The following is a 22102-nucleotide window of genomic DNA, read 5'->3' on the forward strand; positions in this document are numbered from 1 at the left end:
GGGGAAATCTACAACACAGAAGAGATCAGGGCTAGAAATTTGGTGGTCAGAAAGGAGTGTAGTTGATGAAAGCCATCACTAAGAGGTTGGTTTGAGCACAAGCCATTCCAATTGCACCCTAACACAATGCTTTCAAACAGGAGCCATCCATGGGTCATAAGATCAATTTGAGTCACAACCAGAATCTTTAAAAATGAAATCGAATAGAATAAACAAAAAAATCAGAGTGTACCACATATAGTAAGGTTCAGCACTATTTCAGATATGTATGTGTGTTTCTGTGTACCACATTGCAATGTGAAAAGTTTTCTACCAAAAGAGAGAGGAAAAGTGTGAGAAAGAAAGAGAGAGGGAAAGAAACAAAGAAAGGGAGGAAGGGAGGGAGGGAAGAGAGAGAGGAAGGAAGGAAAGGAGGAAGGAAGGTAAAAAGAAATCAGTCTAATACATGTGTCTAAACCACAATAATGCAGAGAAGACAAGCTATGGGAAACCAGTAATTCCACAGTTCAATGAAATTAAGAAAAATAAGGAGTTATTTAGCACTCCTTTCTCCAAAATCCCAGCCACAGTGAATTTCACAAAGTGGAAATCTCCCTTCTTCTCACCTCCAGAGAATACTTTGGTGTTCCCACTGTTGAAAGCCAGGCAAAAAATGTTGGAATGATGCTCTCCTTTCAGCTGTATGGGCTTGACTCTGGAGTGGATAGCTTGTTCCATGTGCCATAGCAGAACCCGGCGATCATCTCCTCCTTGAGAGGGGCATAAGAATCTAGGGTTAAAACAGCTGACATTTCAAGGCTGACACTTGGTTTCGCCAGCCTTGAATCCCATCCTTTCTCAAACTGCATCTCCTCAATTCTGTGAGATTCTGGTGGAGCACATAAACCCAGAACTCTACTGCCTTAACCATCAGTTAGACACACGGCCTCTGAGCCATTCACTTATGCCAAGGAATTAAATCTTGAACAAACATACAGAAATGGAAAGGGATAAGCACTAACAGTGACACCCCCAAAGCCACCTTGTTCTGTCTTTCCAGAGACCCAGTTTAAATATTTCTTCATTTGCTATCTAAAATCTTTCCACTAATGTCCCCCTACTTTGTCTAACAGAACTTGAGTTGGTTTTGAGTGCTTGCAACCAAAAAACTCTAAAGGAATATTTCCAGCATACTAGTTTTCAAAGCACTGTCCTTGATGTGATCTCATTAACTATGGAACACTGTACAAATGACATCTAAGGAACTGTCTGTCACAGTAGCAGAATCTAGATAGAACCCAGCTCTCATGAAGCTCAGTCTAGCTCTTTCTTATGCATAATTCTCAATAGTCTGAATTAAATGAGTAACATTACACTGCATAAGCCAGCTCCTGGGGCATGACAACATATCTGTTCTACATATTCTTTATATTTGCAGATGCCTTAAAAATGTCTGGAAGGATGGAAAAGAGACTGTTAATAGTGGTTACTACATCCAGGGAATCGGATTCAAAGAGAGGTAAAGGATAAATTGGAGGGTTTTTACTTTTACTTTATATATTTGGCACTCTTTGGCTTTATAATAGCCTAAAATACATTCCTTTCCTAATAAAAATTTAAGTTAGAACAGCAGCAAACATGGGCAGCAAACCATAGCAAGCTCTATATCTCTACCAACCCTCCTCCATTCAATACAATAGCCAAAAATTATAGTACATCCATATTAGGGCATCCTATGCAGCCATTAAATCAATAAATCTATGGGGCTGGCCCCATGGTATAGCAGTTAAGTCCGGCATACTCTGCTTTGGCGGCCCGGGGTTGGTGAGCCCAGACCCTGAGTGCAGAGCTAGACCACTTGTCAAGCCATGCTGTGGCAGCAACCCACATACAAAATAGAGGAAGACAGGCACAGATGTTAGCTGAGGGCTAATCTTCCTCAAGCAAAAAAAAAAGAGGAAGATTGACAACAGATGTTAGCTCAGAGTGAATCTTTCTCACGAAAAAAAAAAATTAATAAATCTATAAGAACTAACTCGGAAAGATGACCAAAGGTCTTTATTAAGGGGAAAAATAAGGTGTGAAACAGATGTGTACCAACAACCATTTGTGTAAAACAAATTTTTTAAAAGCTCCATGACAACAGGAATCTTGTCAATTTTGTTCACTGTGGAGTTCCCAGACCCAAAGTATGGACATTGAATGAATATGTTTATACTTACCTATGTTTACTTGCATTTGAATATCCAGGGGCTATAAAATAAGTTGTTTATAGTGGACACCATCTCTAGGCTAAGGTTGTTGGGAGATTTTTTCTGTGTGTGTGGTAAAATATATATAAAATGAAATTTACCATTTTAACTTTTTTTTTTTTTTTGCTGAGGAAGATTTGCCCCAAGCTAACACCTGTGCCAATCTTCCTCTATTTTGTATGTGGGTCACCAGCACAGCATGGCTGCCAATGAATGGTGTAGATCTGTGCCCAGCAACCAAACCCAGGCTGCCAAAGTGGAGCGTGCAGAACTCAACCACTAGGCCACAGGGCCAGATCCCCATTTTAACCATTTTTGAGTGTACGATTCAGTGGCATTAAGTATATTCACATTGTTGTGCAACCATCAGCATTATCCATCTCCAGAACTTTTCCATCATCCCAAACTGAAACTCTGTACCCAACAAACAACAACTTCCCCTAGCCCCTAGTAACCACCATTCTCCTTTCTGCCTCTACGAATTTGACTACTCTAGGTACCTCATATAAGTGGAAACATATAATATTTGCCCCTTTGTATCTGGCTTATTCACTTAAAATAACGTCTTCAAGGTTCATCCATATTATAGCATGTATTAGAATTTCATTCCTTTTTAAGGCTAAATAATATTTCACTCTGTGTGTGTGTGTGTGTGTGTACCATATTCTCACTCACACACACCACATTTTGTTTATCCATTCACCCATCAATGATGGACATTTGGGTTGTGTCCACCTTTTGGCTATTGTGAATAATGTTGCTAAGAACAATTGTACAAGTATCTGTTCAAGTTCCTGCTTTCAATTCTTTTGTTGGGAAACTTTTACATTGCAATTTTTACTTTGTATCTTTCTGTATTACTTGACTTTTTTGCCATAAACACATATCTGTTTATTAAAAAAAAAATTAATAGAAGATATAGTAGCCAAACATACTTATTCTCCCTCCCCTAGAAAGAAGTTGCCTTTGCTCCTTGAGTTCCTTTGTTTCCTGAGTTCGTTCTTTCTTCCATTGTTGGTCAAAATCAGGTTCTGTGTCCTCCTCTGAAGTATTTCATTGTCCACTGGATTGATCCCTTAAGTGTGTCCCTCAGTGTTCTGTGTTTATGATTTGCTTATTTCAACTATGAGTTCCCTGGCCTGGGATGGTTATCTAAATTCTATATATCTTTCAAATTTACCACTTTGTTAAACATCAAGTTAAGGTCAATGAAAACAAGGGTTTGTGTTTTTGTTGATTTTAATGAAAATGACACAAAGGGATTTTTCATCTAAAATAGATTTAGACAGGTTGTGGGCACTTTAGTTCTCCATAGTCTCTACTCTTATTGTTTTCCCCAGCACTGAGGCCACAGGTCAGAGACCTGTCACTGCTTTTGCTACTTTGTCTCTTATATTAGAGAAATATTTCTCTGTACCCAAGTCTCTATCAAAAGTGGAAAATTAAAAGATAGAGAGGCCCTGGGGCCAGCCCTGTGGCCAAGTAGGTAAGTTCCCATGCTCTGTTTCGGCGGCCCAGGGTTCACAGGTTCGGATCCTGGGTGCAGACCTACACATCGCTCATTAAGCCATGCTGTGGTGGCATCCCACATAGAAGAACTAGGATATACAACTATGTACTGGGGCTTTGGTGAGGACAAAAAAAAAGCAAAGGAAGACTGGGAACAGATGTTAACTCAGGGCAAATCTTCCTAGAAAAAAGACAAAGAAAAGATACAGAGGCCCACATCTTTCTTCTACTTACTCATGCTTCTAATCTAAGCTCCCTGTGCCTGAGATTCATCAAACATAAAATGGGGATCATAATAGCTCTACTCTCACGGGTTTTATAGATTATAAAGCCAAGTATAAGAGAGTTAAGTAACTTTCCAAGGTCACACAGTAAGTAAAGTGGTTAAGCTAAGATTCAAAAGCAAGCAGTTAAGATTCCATAGCCCCTACTCTTAACCACTACTCTAGATTGCTAGCCTTATAGAACAAAAAATGAACCATAACTGACAAAGCAAATTCATCTAGTGGACTATTAAAGGGATTCTCCGCCTTGGTAACCTAACTCAAAAAATGTGCAGGTAAGAATAAAACAAGAGGGGCTGGCCCTGTGGCCAAGCAGTTAAGTTCGCGTGCTCCGCTGCAAGCGGCCCAGTGTTTCATTGGTTCAAATCCTGGGCACGGACATGGCACTGCTCATCAAACCACGCTGAGGCAGCGTCCCACATGCCACAACTAGAAGGACCCACAACGAAGAATATACAACTACGTATCAGGGGGCTTTGGGGAGAAAAAGGAAAAAAATAAAATCTTTAAAAAAAAAGAATAAAACAAGAGAGCACAGGAATGAAAACAGAAGCTGACTTAACCGGAGTAAACTGAGGGATCAGGGGCAGGAACCAGGAAAGGATCGCCTGAAATTATAAAGATTCTAGCAGTGCACAAAACTGATAATGGTTTAATTTCTAGACTATATAAAGAGTTGCTACAAATGAATTTTTTAAACCACTAGGAAAAGAGGCAAATATGACAACTTACAGAAGAGGAAACCAAAACAACCAACAGATATTACAGATCATCTCAGCCTTGGTAGTAACAAGGAAAATGTAAATTATAATTTAGATATGTTCTTACAAAGTGGCACAAGGGAATGTACAAGATGTTCACCGCATCACTGTTCATAATAGGAAAAAAATGTAGGCAATATAAATATCCATCAATGTATAAATTGATAAATTCCCTTGGAATACAAATACAAATGAAATCTAAACCCAATGGAACATCATACAGCAGTTAAAATGAACTACAGATACATGTACCAACATAACTAAATCTTGAAAACCTAATAGTAAGTAATAAAAGCAAGTTTCAGAAGGATAGGTAAAGGATATCATTAAATATGCATTTTTAAATATACAAAACAATACCATATATTATTTATGGATAAATGCACATATAGTAAAAGGGGACTTCAATTGTATCTGTAAAATTTTGTTTCTTTTTAAAAAATAGATGGGAAACAAATTTAACAAACTGTCAACATTTTGTCAAATCCAAGTGATGTTTCTCTACTTTTCTTCATGTTTAAATATTTCATGATATTGAGGGAGTATTGTTACATCTGTTAGGTATATTAACGGCATTATGGTCATGTTAAAAAAGAAAAAAGTCCTTATCAGTTAGGGATGCATACTGAAGTAGGTGAAATGGTATATGTCTCGAATTTCCTTTAAAATATTCCAGGAAGAGTATGTGGAGAAAAGGGAACCCTCATACACTGTTGGTAGGAAAGTAAATTGGTATAGCCACTGTGGAAAACAGTATGGAGATTCCTCAAAAAATTGAAAATAGAACTACCATATGGTCCAGCTATTCTACATCTGGGTATTTACCCAAAGAACATGAAAACACTAATTTGAAATGATATATGCACCCCTCATGTTCAGTGCAGCATTATTCACAAAAGCCAAGATGTGGAAGCAACCTAAGCGCCCATCAACAGATGAATGGATAAAGAAGATGTGGTGTATGTATATACATACACACACACACACATATATATATAATGGAATACTACTCAGCCATAAAAAGATTAAATCTTGCCATTTGCGACAACATGGATGGAACTTGAGGGTATTATGCTAAGCGAAATAAGTCAGATGGAGACAGACAAAAACCATATGACTTCACTCATATGTGGAAGATAATAAACAAAACAAACACAGATACAGAGAACAGATTGGTGTTACCAGAGGGAAAGGCCAGGAGGGAGAGGGCGAAAGGGGTAAAGGGGCACATGTGTATGCTGACAGACAGCAACTAGACTTTTGGTGGTGAACGTAATACAGTCTATACAGAAGTCGAAATATAACGATGTACACTTGAAATTTATATAATGTTATAAACCCAACTTACCTCAATAAAAAATAAAGAAATAAAATAACTTATTCCAGGAAAAGAAAAGGTAGGGGCGATAGGTGATTGATAAAATGTTGAGAACTGTGGTAGATGTGTACACCATACTTTTGTGTATGCTTGAACAATTCCATAAAATAAAATATTTTGGATTTTTCTAAATGTTCACAATAGAAAAAGAAAAAAGAAAACAGACCCTCCAGGATGGGCTGGGATACTCATAGCCAAGAAATAGAACAAGTGAGGGCACCTCTATATTTATTCACTAAGACCTACGCCAGGCAGCACAATATCTCTTGAATAGGGGCAGCTTAAAAAAAAAGTTTCAATAAAAACAAAGACAGTATATCTATATCTACGCATTCAAAGTCATAACCATTCTCAGCCAAGGGTCTTCCCCCACCACCTAGATGACATTATCTTTAATGTTCATTCTAGGCATTTATGGGATGATTTAATTTTGCCAAATAAATACTTAGTAATTTGAAACGCATGATTATTTGTAGAGTGCCTTGGGGTCACTTAAAACGACATGTTCTTAGTACCTAACATAATGATGATAGCCCAAGTACATGGGAGACTGGAATCACTGAGACAAATTATCGCTATGGCATGACTTGCTTCTTCTCCTTTGCCCTCAAGGTTAGTGTCAGAAGATGTAAGGTGCACCCCCACACACATTTCCTTAAGCAAAGTATTAAGAGCCTTGTGCGAAGACAACACTTTTCAACCATGTGTTGGCAAAAACACAATGCAAACTGAGGTGCAAACTGAGGCACAATCTGAAATTGTTGGGCTGCTTTTAAGCCAGTAGAGGGAGCAGAACAGCTGTGCCCAAATCTCTGACCCCTAAAAGCAAAGGAGGGTGGGTGAAGCAGGATGAATCAACTTAGAATGTGAAAAAAGCTCTCTAGTCAATTCAAAAAAGCAGAGATTTATTGTACAGTTCCACACAGAAAGACAGTCCAACCTGCAAGTAATCCACGGGAAGGGTATGATCCTTTAAACCAGCTCTGTGAGCCTGGCAATTGGATGTTGGCCCCAGCCTCTCTGGGGCACCTCAGGGACCTCGTACAAAGGGGAGGCCTCTCTGCTCTGCACCACTGCCAGGCAAGGGACAAGCAGAGGCCAGGCCTTCCAAGCTTGGTTTCTTCACAAACAATTGCTTAGCTTCAATTCATGTGAGAACCCCAAAAGAACATAGCTACTCTGATGCTGGTCATTTTCGGTTGATTTAATTCTGCACTAAACTCACTCATCCTAAAATGCACTATAATTACATTGTGGCAGTGGCTCTGTAAAAGTTATATTTAAAGAGTACTCTTTCCCAATGGGTCCTGAGCTATAGGCAGAAACTATGTAGGACCTCACACCATACTATAACAAAGGTAATTATTTAACATTCTTCTTATTTTATAGCCCGGAATAGCTGAGGCACAGAAGGAAAGAACTTGTTTTAGGCTTCCTCAGAAAGTCAGCCAAGCACAGGACAGGACTGAGACAACACTCTGGCACTCAGGATCAAATGCTCCTGCAGCACAACACTATTTGAAGAGAAAGAGACTAAATCATTCAAATGTCTATCAATAGAGGTCGTTAAAATTATTGTTCAGTGAAATAAACCAAACACAAAAGGGCAAATACTGTATGATTCCATTCATGTGAGGTACCTGGAGTGGTCCAGTTCATAGAGACAGAAAGTTGAATGGGGGCTGCCAGGGGCTGAGGGGAGGCCACAAGGAGTTGTTGTTTAATGGGGACAGAGTTTCATTTTTGCAAGATGAAAAAGTTCTGGAGATGGGTGGTGGCAATGGTTGCACAACAATGCGAATGCTATTGAACAATACACTTAAAAATGGTTAAAATGGTAAATTCTGGGGCCAGGCCCGTGGCCGAGTGGTTAAGTTCACATACTTTCCTTCGGCAGCCCAGGGTTTCGCTGGTTCGGATCCTGGGCGCGAACATGGCACTGCTCGTCAGGCCATGCTGAAGCGGCATCCCACATATCACAACCAGAAGGACCCACAACTAAAATATACAACTATGTCCTGGGGGGCTTTGGGGAGAAAAAGCAGGAAAAAAAAGATTGGCAACAGTTGTTAGCTCAGGTGCCAATCTTAAAAACAATTAAAAAAAGGTATATTCTGTGTTATGTATATTTTACCACAAATAAAAAATGCAAAACAAGTTTATTGTTCATATATGTACCATGTATTATGCAGCCAAAAAAAAAGGCATGAGGCAGCTCTACATGTACTGACATGCACTAATCACTAAGATAGAAAGTGTCTGAAGTGTCAGTGACAGTATTAACTATTCAAAAGATTATTTTCTTTTAAAAAATGGCTCAATGGGATTAGATCCTGAGCTTCGGGTTTCCTCTTTGATAGGCAGTGAAGGTGGTGCTACAGAAGGGACAGGAAGTGCCAGCACTGGAATAAAAGGGCCTGGATTCAAATCCCGGTTTCACCATCCATGTGTCCTTGGAGAAGCTGTTCTACTTCTCTAGCCTCAATTTTATGACTGTAAAATGAAGAAAACACCACTATTTCTGTGTCCTGAGATAATATATATAAAAGTACTTAGTCTGGTGCGTCATGTGTTAGGTATACACACCACTCAAAGTGTCCTAGTTTCTCCTAAGCATCCTCCATGAATTTGTCCTAATCTTTCAAACTCTTGTTTTGGAATATGAATAGCATGATACATTTTAATAAAACAAAAATATATACAAATTTGTACATGGAAGAGCAGATGCAAAATGGTTAATGGAGGTTACCTCTTGGGGATAGTAATTTTATTTAACACTCATATTGCTGGAGTTTTGTTGTTGGTTTTTTTAACTTGCAAAGACTAAAGGAAAATCATTCTCAGCCTATTTATTCCTTCTTTTCAGTGTGTATAATCGCCACTCTGAAGCCAAACCTCCTTTCGTGTCAACCACACCTCTGCTGAGCTCTAAGAGGCAGCACCGAGAGACAGAGGCAGAGCCTGTGGGCCACACAGCTGAGCTACATCAGTGAATGGAAAATAAGTCTGTTTTGTTATTTTTTCAAAGTTGAAAATAATCAACATTTGTATAGAAGTTCATTTACGTACATCTTTACTTGTGAGGTAAGGATTATACAGAGTCTTTTTCCAGATGAGGATCAGAGAGAGGTAATGGCTTGCTTGCTAATAATCCAAGGAGCTAGGCCGAGTGCCTAAAACCAACTTGTATGCCTTCTACCAAAGTGCAGAGGCCAGAACACTACTTAGAATTCCAAGAGAGGACGTCCCACAGCTCTACACAGGACAGAAAAGCATTTTCCAATTTGTCTCCAGCTTTTCTTCCCTAGAGATGCCTAGCATTTTGCTGTTTCTTTTTTTAAAATCATTTTTAAGTGAGGAGTTTTGTGGCATTAAGTACATTCACATTTTCACACTGCTGTGCAACCATTACCACCATCCATCTCCAGAACTTTTCATCTTCCCCAAATGAAATTCTGTACCCATTAAATAACTCCTTTCCATTCTTGCCTCCTCTCCACCCCTGGCAACCATCGTTCACAATACTTCTGTCGCTACGTATTTGACTACTCTACATACCTCATATAAACAGACTCATACAATATTTGTCCTTTTAGGACTGATTTATTTCATTTAGCATAATATCTTCAAGGCTCATCCATGTTGTAGCATGCGTCAGAATCTCCATTTTTAAGACTGAATAATATTCTATTGCATGTGTGTATCACACTTTGTTTATCCATTCATCTGTTGATGGACACTTCGGTTTCTCTCACTTTTTGGCTATTGTGAATAATGCTGTTATGAATATGGTATACAAATATCTGTTCGAATCTCTGCTTTCAATTCTTTTGGGCATACACCCAGAAATAAAATTCCTGGACCTTATGGTAATTCTATGTTTAATTTTCTGAGGAACTGCCATACTGTTTTCCACAGGGGCTGTACCATTCTACATTTCTCACCAACAAGGCACAAGGGTTCCAATATCTCTACATTCTTACCAACACTTGTTATTTTCTGTTTGTTTGGGTTTTTTTAATAAAAGCTATCCTAGGGGCTGGCCTGGTGGCATAGTGGTTGGGTTTGTGCACTCCACTTCAGCAGCCCAGGGGTCATGGGTTCAGATCCTGGGCACGGACTTGCACACCACTCATCAAGCCATGCTGTCGCAGCATCCCACATACAACACAGAGGAAGACTGGCACAGATGTTAGCTCAGCGACAATCTTCCTCAAGGAAAAAGAGGAAGACTGGCAACAGATGTTTGCTCAGGGCCAATCTTCCTCACCAAAAAAAAAAAAAGTTATCCTAGTAGGTGTGAAATGTTTGCCAGCCTTTTTGACTTTCAAATAATAGTCCAAAATGACTCTCAAGTCCTTATATTGAATATCTTGAAGCACATGATTCTACAAATAGTGTATGATTTTTCTTTATGTATTATTTTATGCTTACCTACTACGAAATTTTACCACTTTTCTGCTCACTTCACCCACACAAAAAGAGTTGCTTGCAGTTTATCCCCATGGGTTTGGCATTTCATTACCTGAAGGAACTAATGTCCTATATAAATTTGGGATATTTATATGTATTCTTTCTTCAAATCACTTACAAAAATAATTAAGAGCACTAATCTCTATTTACTTAAGCCTGCCACTTCTGCAATGACACTTATTTCAGAGGTGGATGTAACATAAGGCAGCACAGCACAGCATTAAAACCACAGGCTTAGGATACAGGTGCACAGGGTTCAACTCTCCACGTCGCTACCACTTACTAGCTGTGTGCCTTAGGCAGGTTACTTAATCTCTCAAATTGTATCCTCATCTGCAAAATTGAGAAAATAATTCTACCTATTTAATAGTGTTATGTTTGGATTAATGAGACAGATCTGTGTGAAGGACTTGGCCCAATGCCTGATGCATAGCACGAGCCAGATAAACGTTAGCTAATTATTATGGTATTTGAACTCCAACAACAATAGCTAACATCAGCTAAATTTATTCTGGGCCAGGGACCAGCCTAAGGGTTTTATGTGCAGTGGCTCTTCTAATCCTCTTAATAATCCTATGAAGTAGGTATTGTTATCTTTATTATCCAGAAGAAACTACAGAAAAGCTAAATAACCTGAAGGTACACAGTGACCAAGAGTGGGAGTTGGGATCTGAATCCAGGTAATCTGGCTCTAGAAACTGTGTTCCTTACCACAATACAGTCCAGCCTCTCAATTATAGCAGGGGCCAGGCAGCAAAGCAAATGAGTGAAAGCTGCCAGATTATATGGCAGACTGGAGAATATACAACCCTTTTTAAAAGACAAGCCACTACTCAGCTCCAGCCAGTTACTGCCATAGAGGAATGCAGGCTCAAGGTTGCTAGACCTTCCAATTTTTCAAGAGAAGTCAGCAACTTGATTTTCGCATGCTGAATGCAGGCCTCGGTGGAGGCTGCATTTGGCCCATGGATAAGTTAAGGTTGGATGATTTGCCCAAGGTCACAAAACTGGAGTCCAATGGCACTTTCTAAATCAGAGAGAAAAAAATCAAACGGCAAGTGCAAGCAGGTATGGAGAGAGAAGGAGAAGTGGTGTCCTATGAATTTTACTCTTCACTACAGAAGTAGCCACAGGAGGGATAACATCGACAGGCATTAACTCCTGCTAATACCCTGCCCTTACCCCACACTCTTGTTCTGAAAGTTAAGTCCACTTATCTGCCTATTAACTCATTTTTCCACATCTCCAATTATGTAGGTAGGGCAGAAACATTATCCCCATTTTGAAGATGTGAAAAGTGAGGCAGTTGCTAGCCTCAATGATAGAAGCCTTGACTCCTAACTTGAAGGAGGAAGTAAAGTAGCAGCAACCCCTGAACCAGACAGCTAGAACCCCAGGAAATAAAATGGTTCCTCTAAAATCAGATGACTAGCAGCAGTGCAGCTGAACAGAGCCAGCGTTTTTAAATCCTAAACCAGTACACCAATCCCTAGGCAATGTCTCTAATTCCTGAGCAGAAATAGAGACAGGAATCCACAAACATCTTATACCAGAATCACAGAACAGAGCTGGAAGACACTCCAACACCCCCACTTTGCCAGTGAAGAACCTGAGGTCACCTATCCCAGAGCACCGACACTACCAGCTAGTGGCAGAGCGGCACTCAAATCCAAGACGGCTCTTCCTACAGTGTGGTAAGCAGAGGTCACTGGGTGACTTCAAAGAGTAATAATTTTAACAATGACGTATTTTAATGTGTATTAGGAAAAAAAACTAGGACATAAAACCCATGACAGACATGACAGTAATATAGTTTCCTTTCAAGTATTGTTTTACGAGGAGTCAATTTAGGAAAAAATATTAAGTAATAGCACAGATGATAACCTTCAATATGACAAAAGTCAAAAAGGTGGGGCTCAAACTTCTGAAATGTAGAGTAGTTTACCAAGCACTTTTACTACCTGCCTCCTTAACAGAGGACCTCTAAATTTGACACTGAGGTTTGATACTCAAATGCAGAGCACCTAGGGATTAATCTTGAAAGGTATTAGGAGAATGTGACTATTTTAACAAAGAAAGCTGCAAACTAATCAGTTGCATTGTAAGTGGCCTAAAGGAAGACTACAAAATGGCCAAAACTTAAGATAAAATATTCAACCTCCCTAATAATCAAAGTCAATTATGTGAGAATTGAAGTAATAAGTTTTTTAAATGATACCATTTTTCACACACTGACTGGCAAAGACGACAGGATAGAGAACAGTAGCTAAGATGCAGTCTCATAATGAACTGGCACAAGCATAAATCACTTCAACCGCCCCATGCTGGAGGGCAAATATATATCAAATGTATTTTGTAAATATAAAAAAAATTCATACCCTTTGACCCAGAGCCCCATTTCTAAGATTTCATTCTAGGGGAAAAAAATAAATTTTCACAAAGGCTTAGCTACAAGAATTGTCATAAAAGAAGAAAATAAACAGAAGGAGGGAACTGGTTTAAATTCTGATATACAGGGCCAGCCCTATGGCCGAGTGGGTTTGCGCACCTGCGGTGGCCCAGGTTTTCGCTGGTTCAGATCATGGGCACAGACATGGCACCACTCATCAGGCCATGCTGAGGCAGCATCCCACATAGCACAACCAGAAGGACCTACAACCAGAATATACAACTATGTACTGGGGGGCTTTGGGAAGAAGAAGAAGAAGAAAAAAGAAGATTGGCAACAGATGTTAGCTCAGTTGCCAATATTAAAAAAATAAAAAAATTTCTGACATAGGTGCTTGACAGGATACAATACTGCCATAATATCGTGCTTTAGAACAGTTGTTCTCGGGGCTGGCCCAGTGGGGCAGCAGTTAAGTTTGCATGTTCCGCTTTGGCGGCCCAGGGTTTGCTGGTTCGATCCTGGGTACAGATACGGCACTGTTTGACAAGCCATGCTGTGGTAGGCGTCTCACATATAAAGTAGAGGATGATGGGCATGGATGTTAGCTCAGGGCCAGTCTTCCTCAGCAAAAAGAGGAGGATTGCCAGCAGATGTTAGCTCGGGACTAATCTTCCTCAAAAAAAAAAAAAAGTTGTTCTCAAAGTGTGTTCCCTGAACCCCAGGAGGTCTGCAAAGTCAAAATTATTTTCACAACAACACTACAGTGTTATTTGCTTTTTCACTGTGTTGGCATTGTAGTGATGGTGTAAAAGCAATGGTGGTTTGTAAGACTACTGGTGTCTCAGCACTCACCAAGGCAGTATACCACACTATTACTAGGTCATCAGTATATCCTTAACTGTCACCCACTAACAATAAAAAACAAATGTCAGTTTCACTTAGGAATGTCCTTGATGAAGCAATAAAAATAATTCTATCAAATTTCAACCAGAGAACACACTGTAATCTTCTGTATGATGAAATGGGAAGAACACTTTCACTGCACACCAAAGAACAATGGTTATTTTCTGGAAAAGCACATGTGCGATGGTTTGTTTTGTGAGCTGAAGTGGCTGCTTTTTTTATGGAATTTTATTTTTACTTGAAATGATTGACAAACTATGGTTATTCAGAGTTGGGTATTTGGCAGATATTTTCTCCAAAATGAACAAGATGAGCCTGTCACTTCAAGGAAAACAACTGGCATTATTTGTACTCAATGATAAAATTTAAGCTCTCAAGAGAAAACAAGAATTTTGTAAAACTTGTACCATTCACCACAGTGAACTCCACCACTTCCCAATAAAGACTTTACTGATGAGATTGGAGGTGGTACTAACAAAAATGATTTCTTGAAATATATTACATAATGAAATGTGTCAAGACTTAGAAAATATGTCTAACTCAGTGAACAAATATCTTCCAAATGATCAATGTATGATGTTATGAGACAATGCTTGGGGCTCTTCTAATCCTTTTAATAATCCTACGAAGTAGATATTGTTGCTATCCTTATTATCCAGATGAAACTACAGAAAAGCTAAGTAACCTGAAGGTACACAGTGACCAAGAGTAGGAGTTGGGATCTGAATCCAGGTAATCTGTCTCCAGAAACTATGCTCCTTACCACAATACAATCTAGCTCCTCAAATACAACCGGGGCCAGGCAGCAAAGCAAAAGAGTAAAACCTGCCAGATTAAATGGCAGACTGGAGAATATACAATCCTTTTGAAAGGACAAGCCATTGTATACTCAGCTCCAGCCAGTTACTGCCATTGGGGAATGCAGGCTCAAGTTGCCTGACTCCAGTTTTTCAAGAGAAACCAGCAACGTGGCGGGGGAGGCTTTAAACAGAGACTAATGGATTTTAATGTAACAGATTATGAAAAATTCTGATATTTTTTCGGATTCTACATTGCAACTAATCTTTAAGAAACTTCCACTTGTCAAGTTTTGATATAGTATCAAAGAAGAATATACACAATTATCTGATAAGGCATTAAAATACTCTTTTCCTTTTCTAATTACATATCTGTGTAATTCTGAATTTTCTTCATATATGTCAGCTAAAGCAATATTCCACAACAGATTAAATGTAAATGTGTTCATAATATCTATTATGACATTAAAGAGATTTGGAAAAATTTTTAACAATGCTACTCTTCTATTTTTTTTATTTTGGAAAATATGGTTATTTTTCATTAAAATATTATGTTAATATAAAGTTTATTATTGCTATTCTTAAATAAATGAATTTTTAAACTCTCTCTGTCTTAAATTCTAATACAAAAAATAATCAATGAATATGACCCACATAAACTGAAGGTCTGTAAGATTTTCAATGATATTTAAGAATGTAAAGAGGTCTTGAGACCGAAGAGTTTGAGAATTTTTGCATCAGAACAGTGGTTCTCAACCAGGGTGATTTTGCCCCCCAGGGAGCATCTGTCAATGTCTGGAGATATTTTCGGTTGTCACAATTGGGGAGATGCTACTGACATAAACTGTTAGAGGCCAGGGATGCTGCTCAGTGCATAGGACAGGCGCCCATAACAGAAATATCCATCCCAAAATGTCAATAACTGTTGAGGTTGAGAAACCCTGCTTTGAAGAATATTCAATGACATATGAAAAAATGTTAACATAAAGAAAAAAGGTTACAAAACAGCAGAGATGGCCTAATTCCAATTTTATTTTTAAAAATGTACATATGCATACAAAAAAGGCTAAACTATGACACCATGTGTCAAAAATGGTTATCCTGAGTAGGTAGGATACTTCTTTCTTGCCAAATTTCCTATAATTAACACATGATATTTTTTAAACTTATGAATAAGTAGGAAGCCTGTCTTAGTGCCATATTCTGATGACTTATATGATTCAATAGGAAATTCTCAACAGTAAAGTGTGGAATGAGTGAAACGTGAAAGAACAAAAGCTCCTCAAACAGAACTAGGGGAACACTAAAAACAGATTCTCGGGGCCTCAACAACAGTAAGGATTTACAGGGAAGTTATTAAGATAGTAGATGATGCATCGTGAGGTACTCCTAGACCACACATTGTCTTCATGTCCAGTCCCACTTCTTCTTTTTCTTTTAAGATTGACACCTGAGCTAACATCTGTTGCCAATCTTGCCAATCTTCTTTCCCCCTCCACCCCCTCAAAGCCCCCAGTACACAGTTGTATATTTTAGTTGTGAGTGCCTCTGGTTATGCTGTGTGGGATGCCACCTCAGCATGGCCTGATCAGCAGTGCCACGTCTGCACCCAGGATCCAAACCAGCGAAACCCTGGGCTGCCAAAGCGGAACACACAAAGTTAACCACTCAGCCAGCGGGCCGGCCCCAGTCCCACTTCTTCTACCATAGAGAACTAACCTGGACAACATGCTCTCCTGCTTATGTTACAGATGATCTTCAGTCACTCTGAGCAGTTTCTTATTTTTTTAGTTTTTTCGCAAAATTCCCTGCATAAGCAACATTAACAACATAATTAAGCTTTCTTTTCTCTTCTTGGGCAATTCTAAAAAGATTAAACCAATGCAGGCCCCAACGCTTTTTCAGTTCTTCTAGGAAGGCATACAACACCCACCCATGAGCAGATACAAACAGAGATATCAACTCTGAGGCTAAATCAAGGGCTGCTTGAAGCTGGGTGCCAACCATGCAAATTTCACTTGCTTCTTGCCAGTATGTCTCAGGCAAAACACATGCTTCAGCCATCTATGGCAGCAAGTGATAAGATAAGACATCTGCACCAGGCCATCAAACACAGTTAAGACATCTATTAAGAAAAGAAACATAACAACCCTCAGAGGCTCCAATTAGTTACTTGGCCTTAAGCTGTAACACACGAGATACAACTGGAATTTAGATACAAGACTTGAATGGAAATTCTGAATGAGGGAAGTTGTGTAACAAGATTTTAACAGGCATCTGGATTGCAAAAAATTTCTCCTCCTGAGTAATGTTCTTAGAAGGAAACACACTTTCCAAAGTAAGGAAGGATAGGTAGGCTAAGAATTAAAACTGGAGACAGCCCGAGTGACACTGCCTCCAACCTGGAAAATCTCTATTTACTTATCTGTAAAATAATAGGGGACCACCAACTTAATCAAAACAATCATCTTCAGGGACAAAGAAACTGTCACAATGTACTGGCAGAGTAAGTCACTTAAAAGAGTTTAACACTTTGAGTAAGTCCTTTATAAATGCAGAACTTCCTGACTTTCCCTACTGAGGGACCAGGTCAGAAGACTCAGATTTTAATCCTGATTGTACCACTTACTACTTGTGAGCCACTGGGCAAATCACTTTACCTCTTTGCTCCTTTGTGTCCTTATATATAAAATTAAAGGCTTCAATTAGATGATCATTAGTCCTTTCCAGCAGTAAAATTCTATGATTCTATAGAGACAGAACATCAGTAGCATAAGATCACAGGTAAGAAGGATGAAATCAGGACTCTAACCCAGATCTCTTAAACTTCTTTATTCATGACATGCCACAACATGAAAGACAATCTAGAGCCAACTGGCTATCGACCAGAAAAACTACAATTCCTGAAAACCCTTCTCAGAACCAATTTACACACTTGAGGGGATCAACTTTTACTCCAGATGTCCTCTGGTGCTGGATAGATATCCCACAAAACGAAGCCTATAGCATGGTTTTAATACCAATATCATATCCACTTTTAGTTTAAAATACCTCAGGAAAACGATCCCAACTCAGTGGAGAATCACTCCCCAAAATGCCTCTCCCCAAAATCAACTTGGCAAAAAACAACCACCTGTAAGAAGACTTTAAAAAAAAAAAAACCAAAAAAGAATGTACAACAAGTGAATAGTAGAACAAGAATTATAAGAAGAGGTATACAGAAAGGAACGAGTAACTTACTAACCTCTGGCCCTAGCACTTTCCTAATGGTTTTGGCCTGTTTTTTGCTTTCTAATAAGACGAGGGGACAAATGACTAAGCAACCACCCTGCCCCTCATGCTCAATCCAGTACCCTAAAAGCAGCAGCTGAGACCCAACATGGAGAGAATGGGGCTTGGAGGCTTTTCCACCAAAGGCATTCAGTGGCGAAGGGGAGGAGTTAAGAGACTGGGGCTTTGGTTTTACCTGAGAACCAGACAGCTCGGATGATTATGACTAGATGGCCATATAACTTATCATCCAAACTAGGGCCTTTATAAGAAAGAAAGGATCGCTAATAATTGTACTGGGACAATGTGGAAACTGAGACAATCCTAAGTAAACCCAGGATATATACTCACCTTGGTTACAAAGGACCCCAGCAGAAAGCAAGGCAGGCAAGGGACCTACAGAGTTACCTTATCAACCATATAAGGTAATCTTATCTTACCATATCAACCGGCAAAAGCCCCAAGAGGGGCAAAAGGGAAGATGGGAATCAGCCTTTCTGCCAACATCTTCTCTGCTATGTGGATCTGTTATAAACCTGTCAGTTTCCTCAGATGTCACTTTCTCTTTGATTCCTACATGTCCCAGCTCTCTGGAATATAACTTCCATTTTAAAATTGGCCCTAGTAAGAAAATAGTACTCAGAGCACATGGACTTGATCTCAAATGCATATCAACTCTATATCCTGAGAGGTACATGATACAGTTTCAGGTATTCAACACTGCAAAGTGCAAGGAGCGAGTAAGGTGGCCAGAAAGTGTGAACATGAAGGCACGGGAAGAGCAGACAACTAAAGTGACAAATGATGGTTGTCAAGTCTTTCCCCAAATCCCTTAGGAAAATTGATGTGAAGTACCAGTGGAATCCAAGACCAGAACCTACAGAGCAGCCCTCCTTGTTCACCCAATCAGTGAATAACCTTGGAAATGAAATGCCTTCCTTTTCACAGAAGCAGAGCGAAGCTGCTGGTGACAGATGTAAATTTTATTTGCAAGAACACTATACTTCAGATTCATTAAGGATTAAACAGGCTTATCATCTGGCCTAGGAGGCATACCTCCCTATATGATACTGCATCTGTGGAAAAGTGCTTCCAAATGACTTACCAGTGCTCTCCAGGCAAATAATCCCATTTAGATTGTTTAAACCTTTGTCCAAAAAGCACTTTATTCTGAAGCACATTATTTGTCTATGCTCCAGGCATAGATATTTTCTCCCCATGTGTTATTATGAATATCTGTTGTCTGAAATTCAGCCAAATGTACTCAATCAGCGTGCTTTTGGTAGATATCAAACTCAAATTGCAGGCTTAGTAAATACATATGTATATATTGCTTGACTTTTACTTGGGCTAATGGAAAAGCGGAACCAACTTTGTAACCAGAGTATGCCTACTCCTAATTAGACTAAAGTAGGTGAGTTTAGCCCAGTGTGAAGTTAGTCACACGGTTTATGTAAGCAAGCGAGGAACATCCACATCCAAAGTGTAGGGAAGAAGACTTTAGATGACTGCCAAGACCAAAACCCAAGTGAAGTGATTTCTAGCACCAAGGAGCTAAATCTGCTTGAGGGGTGAGTACCATAGCTGTGACCAGAACTGTGCTTTGAGGTTCCAAGCCCAATGACCCATCCCTTCAGCCCCACTTCTTCTGTTTATACACAAAGGGGAAAAAAGCAGTTAGCAAAGTTATCAGAGTGACAGCATCAAGAAATGAGAACGTAGGGGGGCTGGCCCCGTGGCCGAGTGGTTAAGTTCGCACGCTCTGCTGCAGGCGGCCCGGTGTTTCGTTGGTTCGAATCCTGGGCGCGGACATGGCACTGCTCATCACACCACGCCGAGGCAGCATCCCACATGCCACAACTAGAAGGACCCACAACAAGGAATATACAACTATGTACTGGGGGGCTTTGGGGAGAAAAAGGAAAAAAAATAAAATCTTTAAAAAAAAACAAAAAAGAAATGAGAACGTAGGAAAAAGGTCAGAACCTCTTAAAACGTACGTAACAGTCTAAAAACTTCAGAGCAGTTGGCAGCATGTCTCATGCAGACCCAGGCTGGAAATCCAGCTCCACCACAAACTATGGGAGCTTTCACAAGTTACTTAATTTCTCTAAGCCTCGCTTTCCTCACATCTAAAATAAGGATAATAGGGGCCGGCCCTGTGGCCAAGTGGTTAAGTTCGCACGCTCCGCTTCGGCAGCCCAGGGTTTCGCCAGTTCGGATCCTGGTTGCAGACATGGCACCACTCATCAGGCCATGCTGAGGTGACATCCCACATGCCACAATTAGAAGGACCCACAACTAAAAATACACAACTATGTATCGGGGGGCTTTGGGAGAAAAAGGAAAAATAAAATCTTAAAAAAATAAAATAAAATAAAAATAAAAAAATAAAATAAGGATAATAGTACCATCCACACCTTAGGAACGATTCTTTTAAGTATCAGATGTGATCATATATGACACACAATGAAATGCCCCCCCGAATAATATTTGATAAATGAATGACATGCTCAAATATTAGCTATTTTTACTGTCAAATATCTGTTTTTATAAACAGCAGTGTCTCAGTTGAAAGTCAGGTGAGGCATTCCTACTTAATTTGGTAGACACTGGGGAGCACTGTAGATTTCTGAAGGGTCAGCAGGAGATGTGAGATCATGAGAGTTAAGTTTTAGGACACACGTTGGCAGTGGTAAGAAATATATATTAAAGCTGAAAGAACAAAAACTTGGGAAGCAGCTACTGGAACTAAATTTTCTACAAAGACCAAGGTAATAAAAATCTTTTTTCGTCCTTAGAATTATATTTCACTTGATTTTAACCAGAAACAATGAATTCTAACATTTATTCTTCCACTAATGCCCTAACTGTTCTCTGCATTACAGAACCCACAGCAGTCATTTATCAATGTCCTTCCTTGATTCTTTAGCACTCAGTTTTGACAATTAATACAAAACCTTTAAATCCCCTTGTGTTTCTAGACTATAGGTAACACTGGCTATTTTCCGAGTTGACAAATAAGACTAAGTGCTTAGCAGAGGGCTTGACACACATTACATGCTAAATAAATGTTTAAAAAATAATTCTTATAGTTATTATTAAGATTAAAGAGGCACACATACTGTGTTCTCATTACATATTTTTAATGAATAAACAAACATAAGATACCTGTGTGGAAGAAGTTAACTTTATTTACAACAAAACACAGAATAACAATTTATCATCTAAAAGGAGCAATTAGAGTTGTACATTTGCTCAGAAATTGCTAACATCACCTTTCAATTCTTTAGAAGAGAGCCAGAAAAGGTGGCCTATCCTATAAGAAGAAAAGGGAAAGAAAAATATAAAAAGACTACATAGAAACAGCACCTGCCCGGGAGCAATGAGCCCTCCTTAGAGTCCCGACTGCCAAAGACTAACGGGGCAGCTCTGGAAGTCGCCTTTTTACTTCTCCACTTCCTTTTCCATAAAATAAAGAGCTTTCCGACTCTCTGACTCGATGAGGGAGAAGGAAGATGTAAACAAGGTTGCCTAACGCAAAATTGCCCAAACTTCAGTCAATCTGGATCACCTCTTCATTTTTTCCGTATCCACATAACACATTCGCCGTTATTTTTCTTTAAACTGACTCTTTAAAATTTATTGCACCTTAAGCAATAAATCCCTTAAAAACAATATTTTATATATGCTGCTTGACTTTTCTAACATGTAAAAAAATAAATGTACAAACCATTAAAATTTAAAAATTCATTCAAAGATCACCTAAAATTAGCTTACATACCCACACTTTGGCAAATGGTTACCTAACCCTCATCACCAAAAATCAAAAACTTTAAAGGACAGAGAACTAAGTAGAAAAGAAATGTAATTTCACATTCTCACGATAATCTAAGGGTTACTCCTAACAGATTAGTATTCAGTTCTTTAACTGTAAGAGAATATTTTTTTAATTTAAAGATTGGCACCTGAGCTAACAACTGTTGCCAATCTTTTTTTTTCTCCTCAAATCCCCCCAGTACATAGCTGTATATTTTGGTTGTGGGTCCTTCTAGCTGTGGCACGTGGGATGCTGCCTCAGCATGGCCTGACGGGTGGTGTCATGTC

General features: G+C 39.2%; 1 protein-coding gene across 7 annotated transcripts in view; it reads right to left on the reverse strand.

The window, feature by feature from the left end:
• DCAF5 (DDB1 and CUL4 associated factor 5) overlaps positions 1–22102 on the reverse strand; it is a 112754-nt gene that overhangs the window by 82785 nt on the left and 7867 nt on the right. For all 7 annotated transcript variants that reach the window (XM_005605272.4, XM_070249673.1, XM_023627984.2 and 4 more), the window contains exon 2: positions 606–749. In XM_005605272.4, coding sequence (XP_005605329.2) covers positions 606–749 — 144 coding nt within the window. The remainder of the gene's footprint in view (positions 1–605; positions 750–22102) is intronic.

The sequence above is a fragment of the Equus caballus genome, chromosome 24 (genome assembly GCF_041296265.1).
Source record: "Equus caballus isolate H_3958 breed thoroughbred chromosome 24, TB-T2T, whole genome shotgun sequence".
NCBI lineage: Eukaryota > Metazoa > Chordata > Mammalia > Perissodactyla > Equidae > Equus > Equus caballus.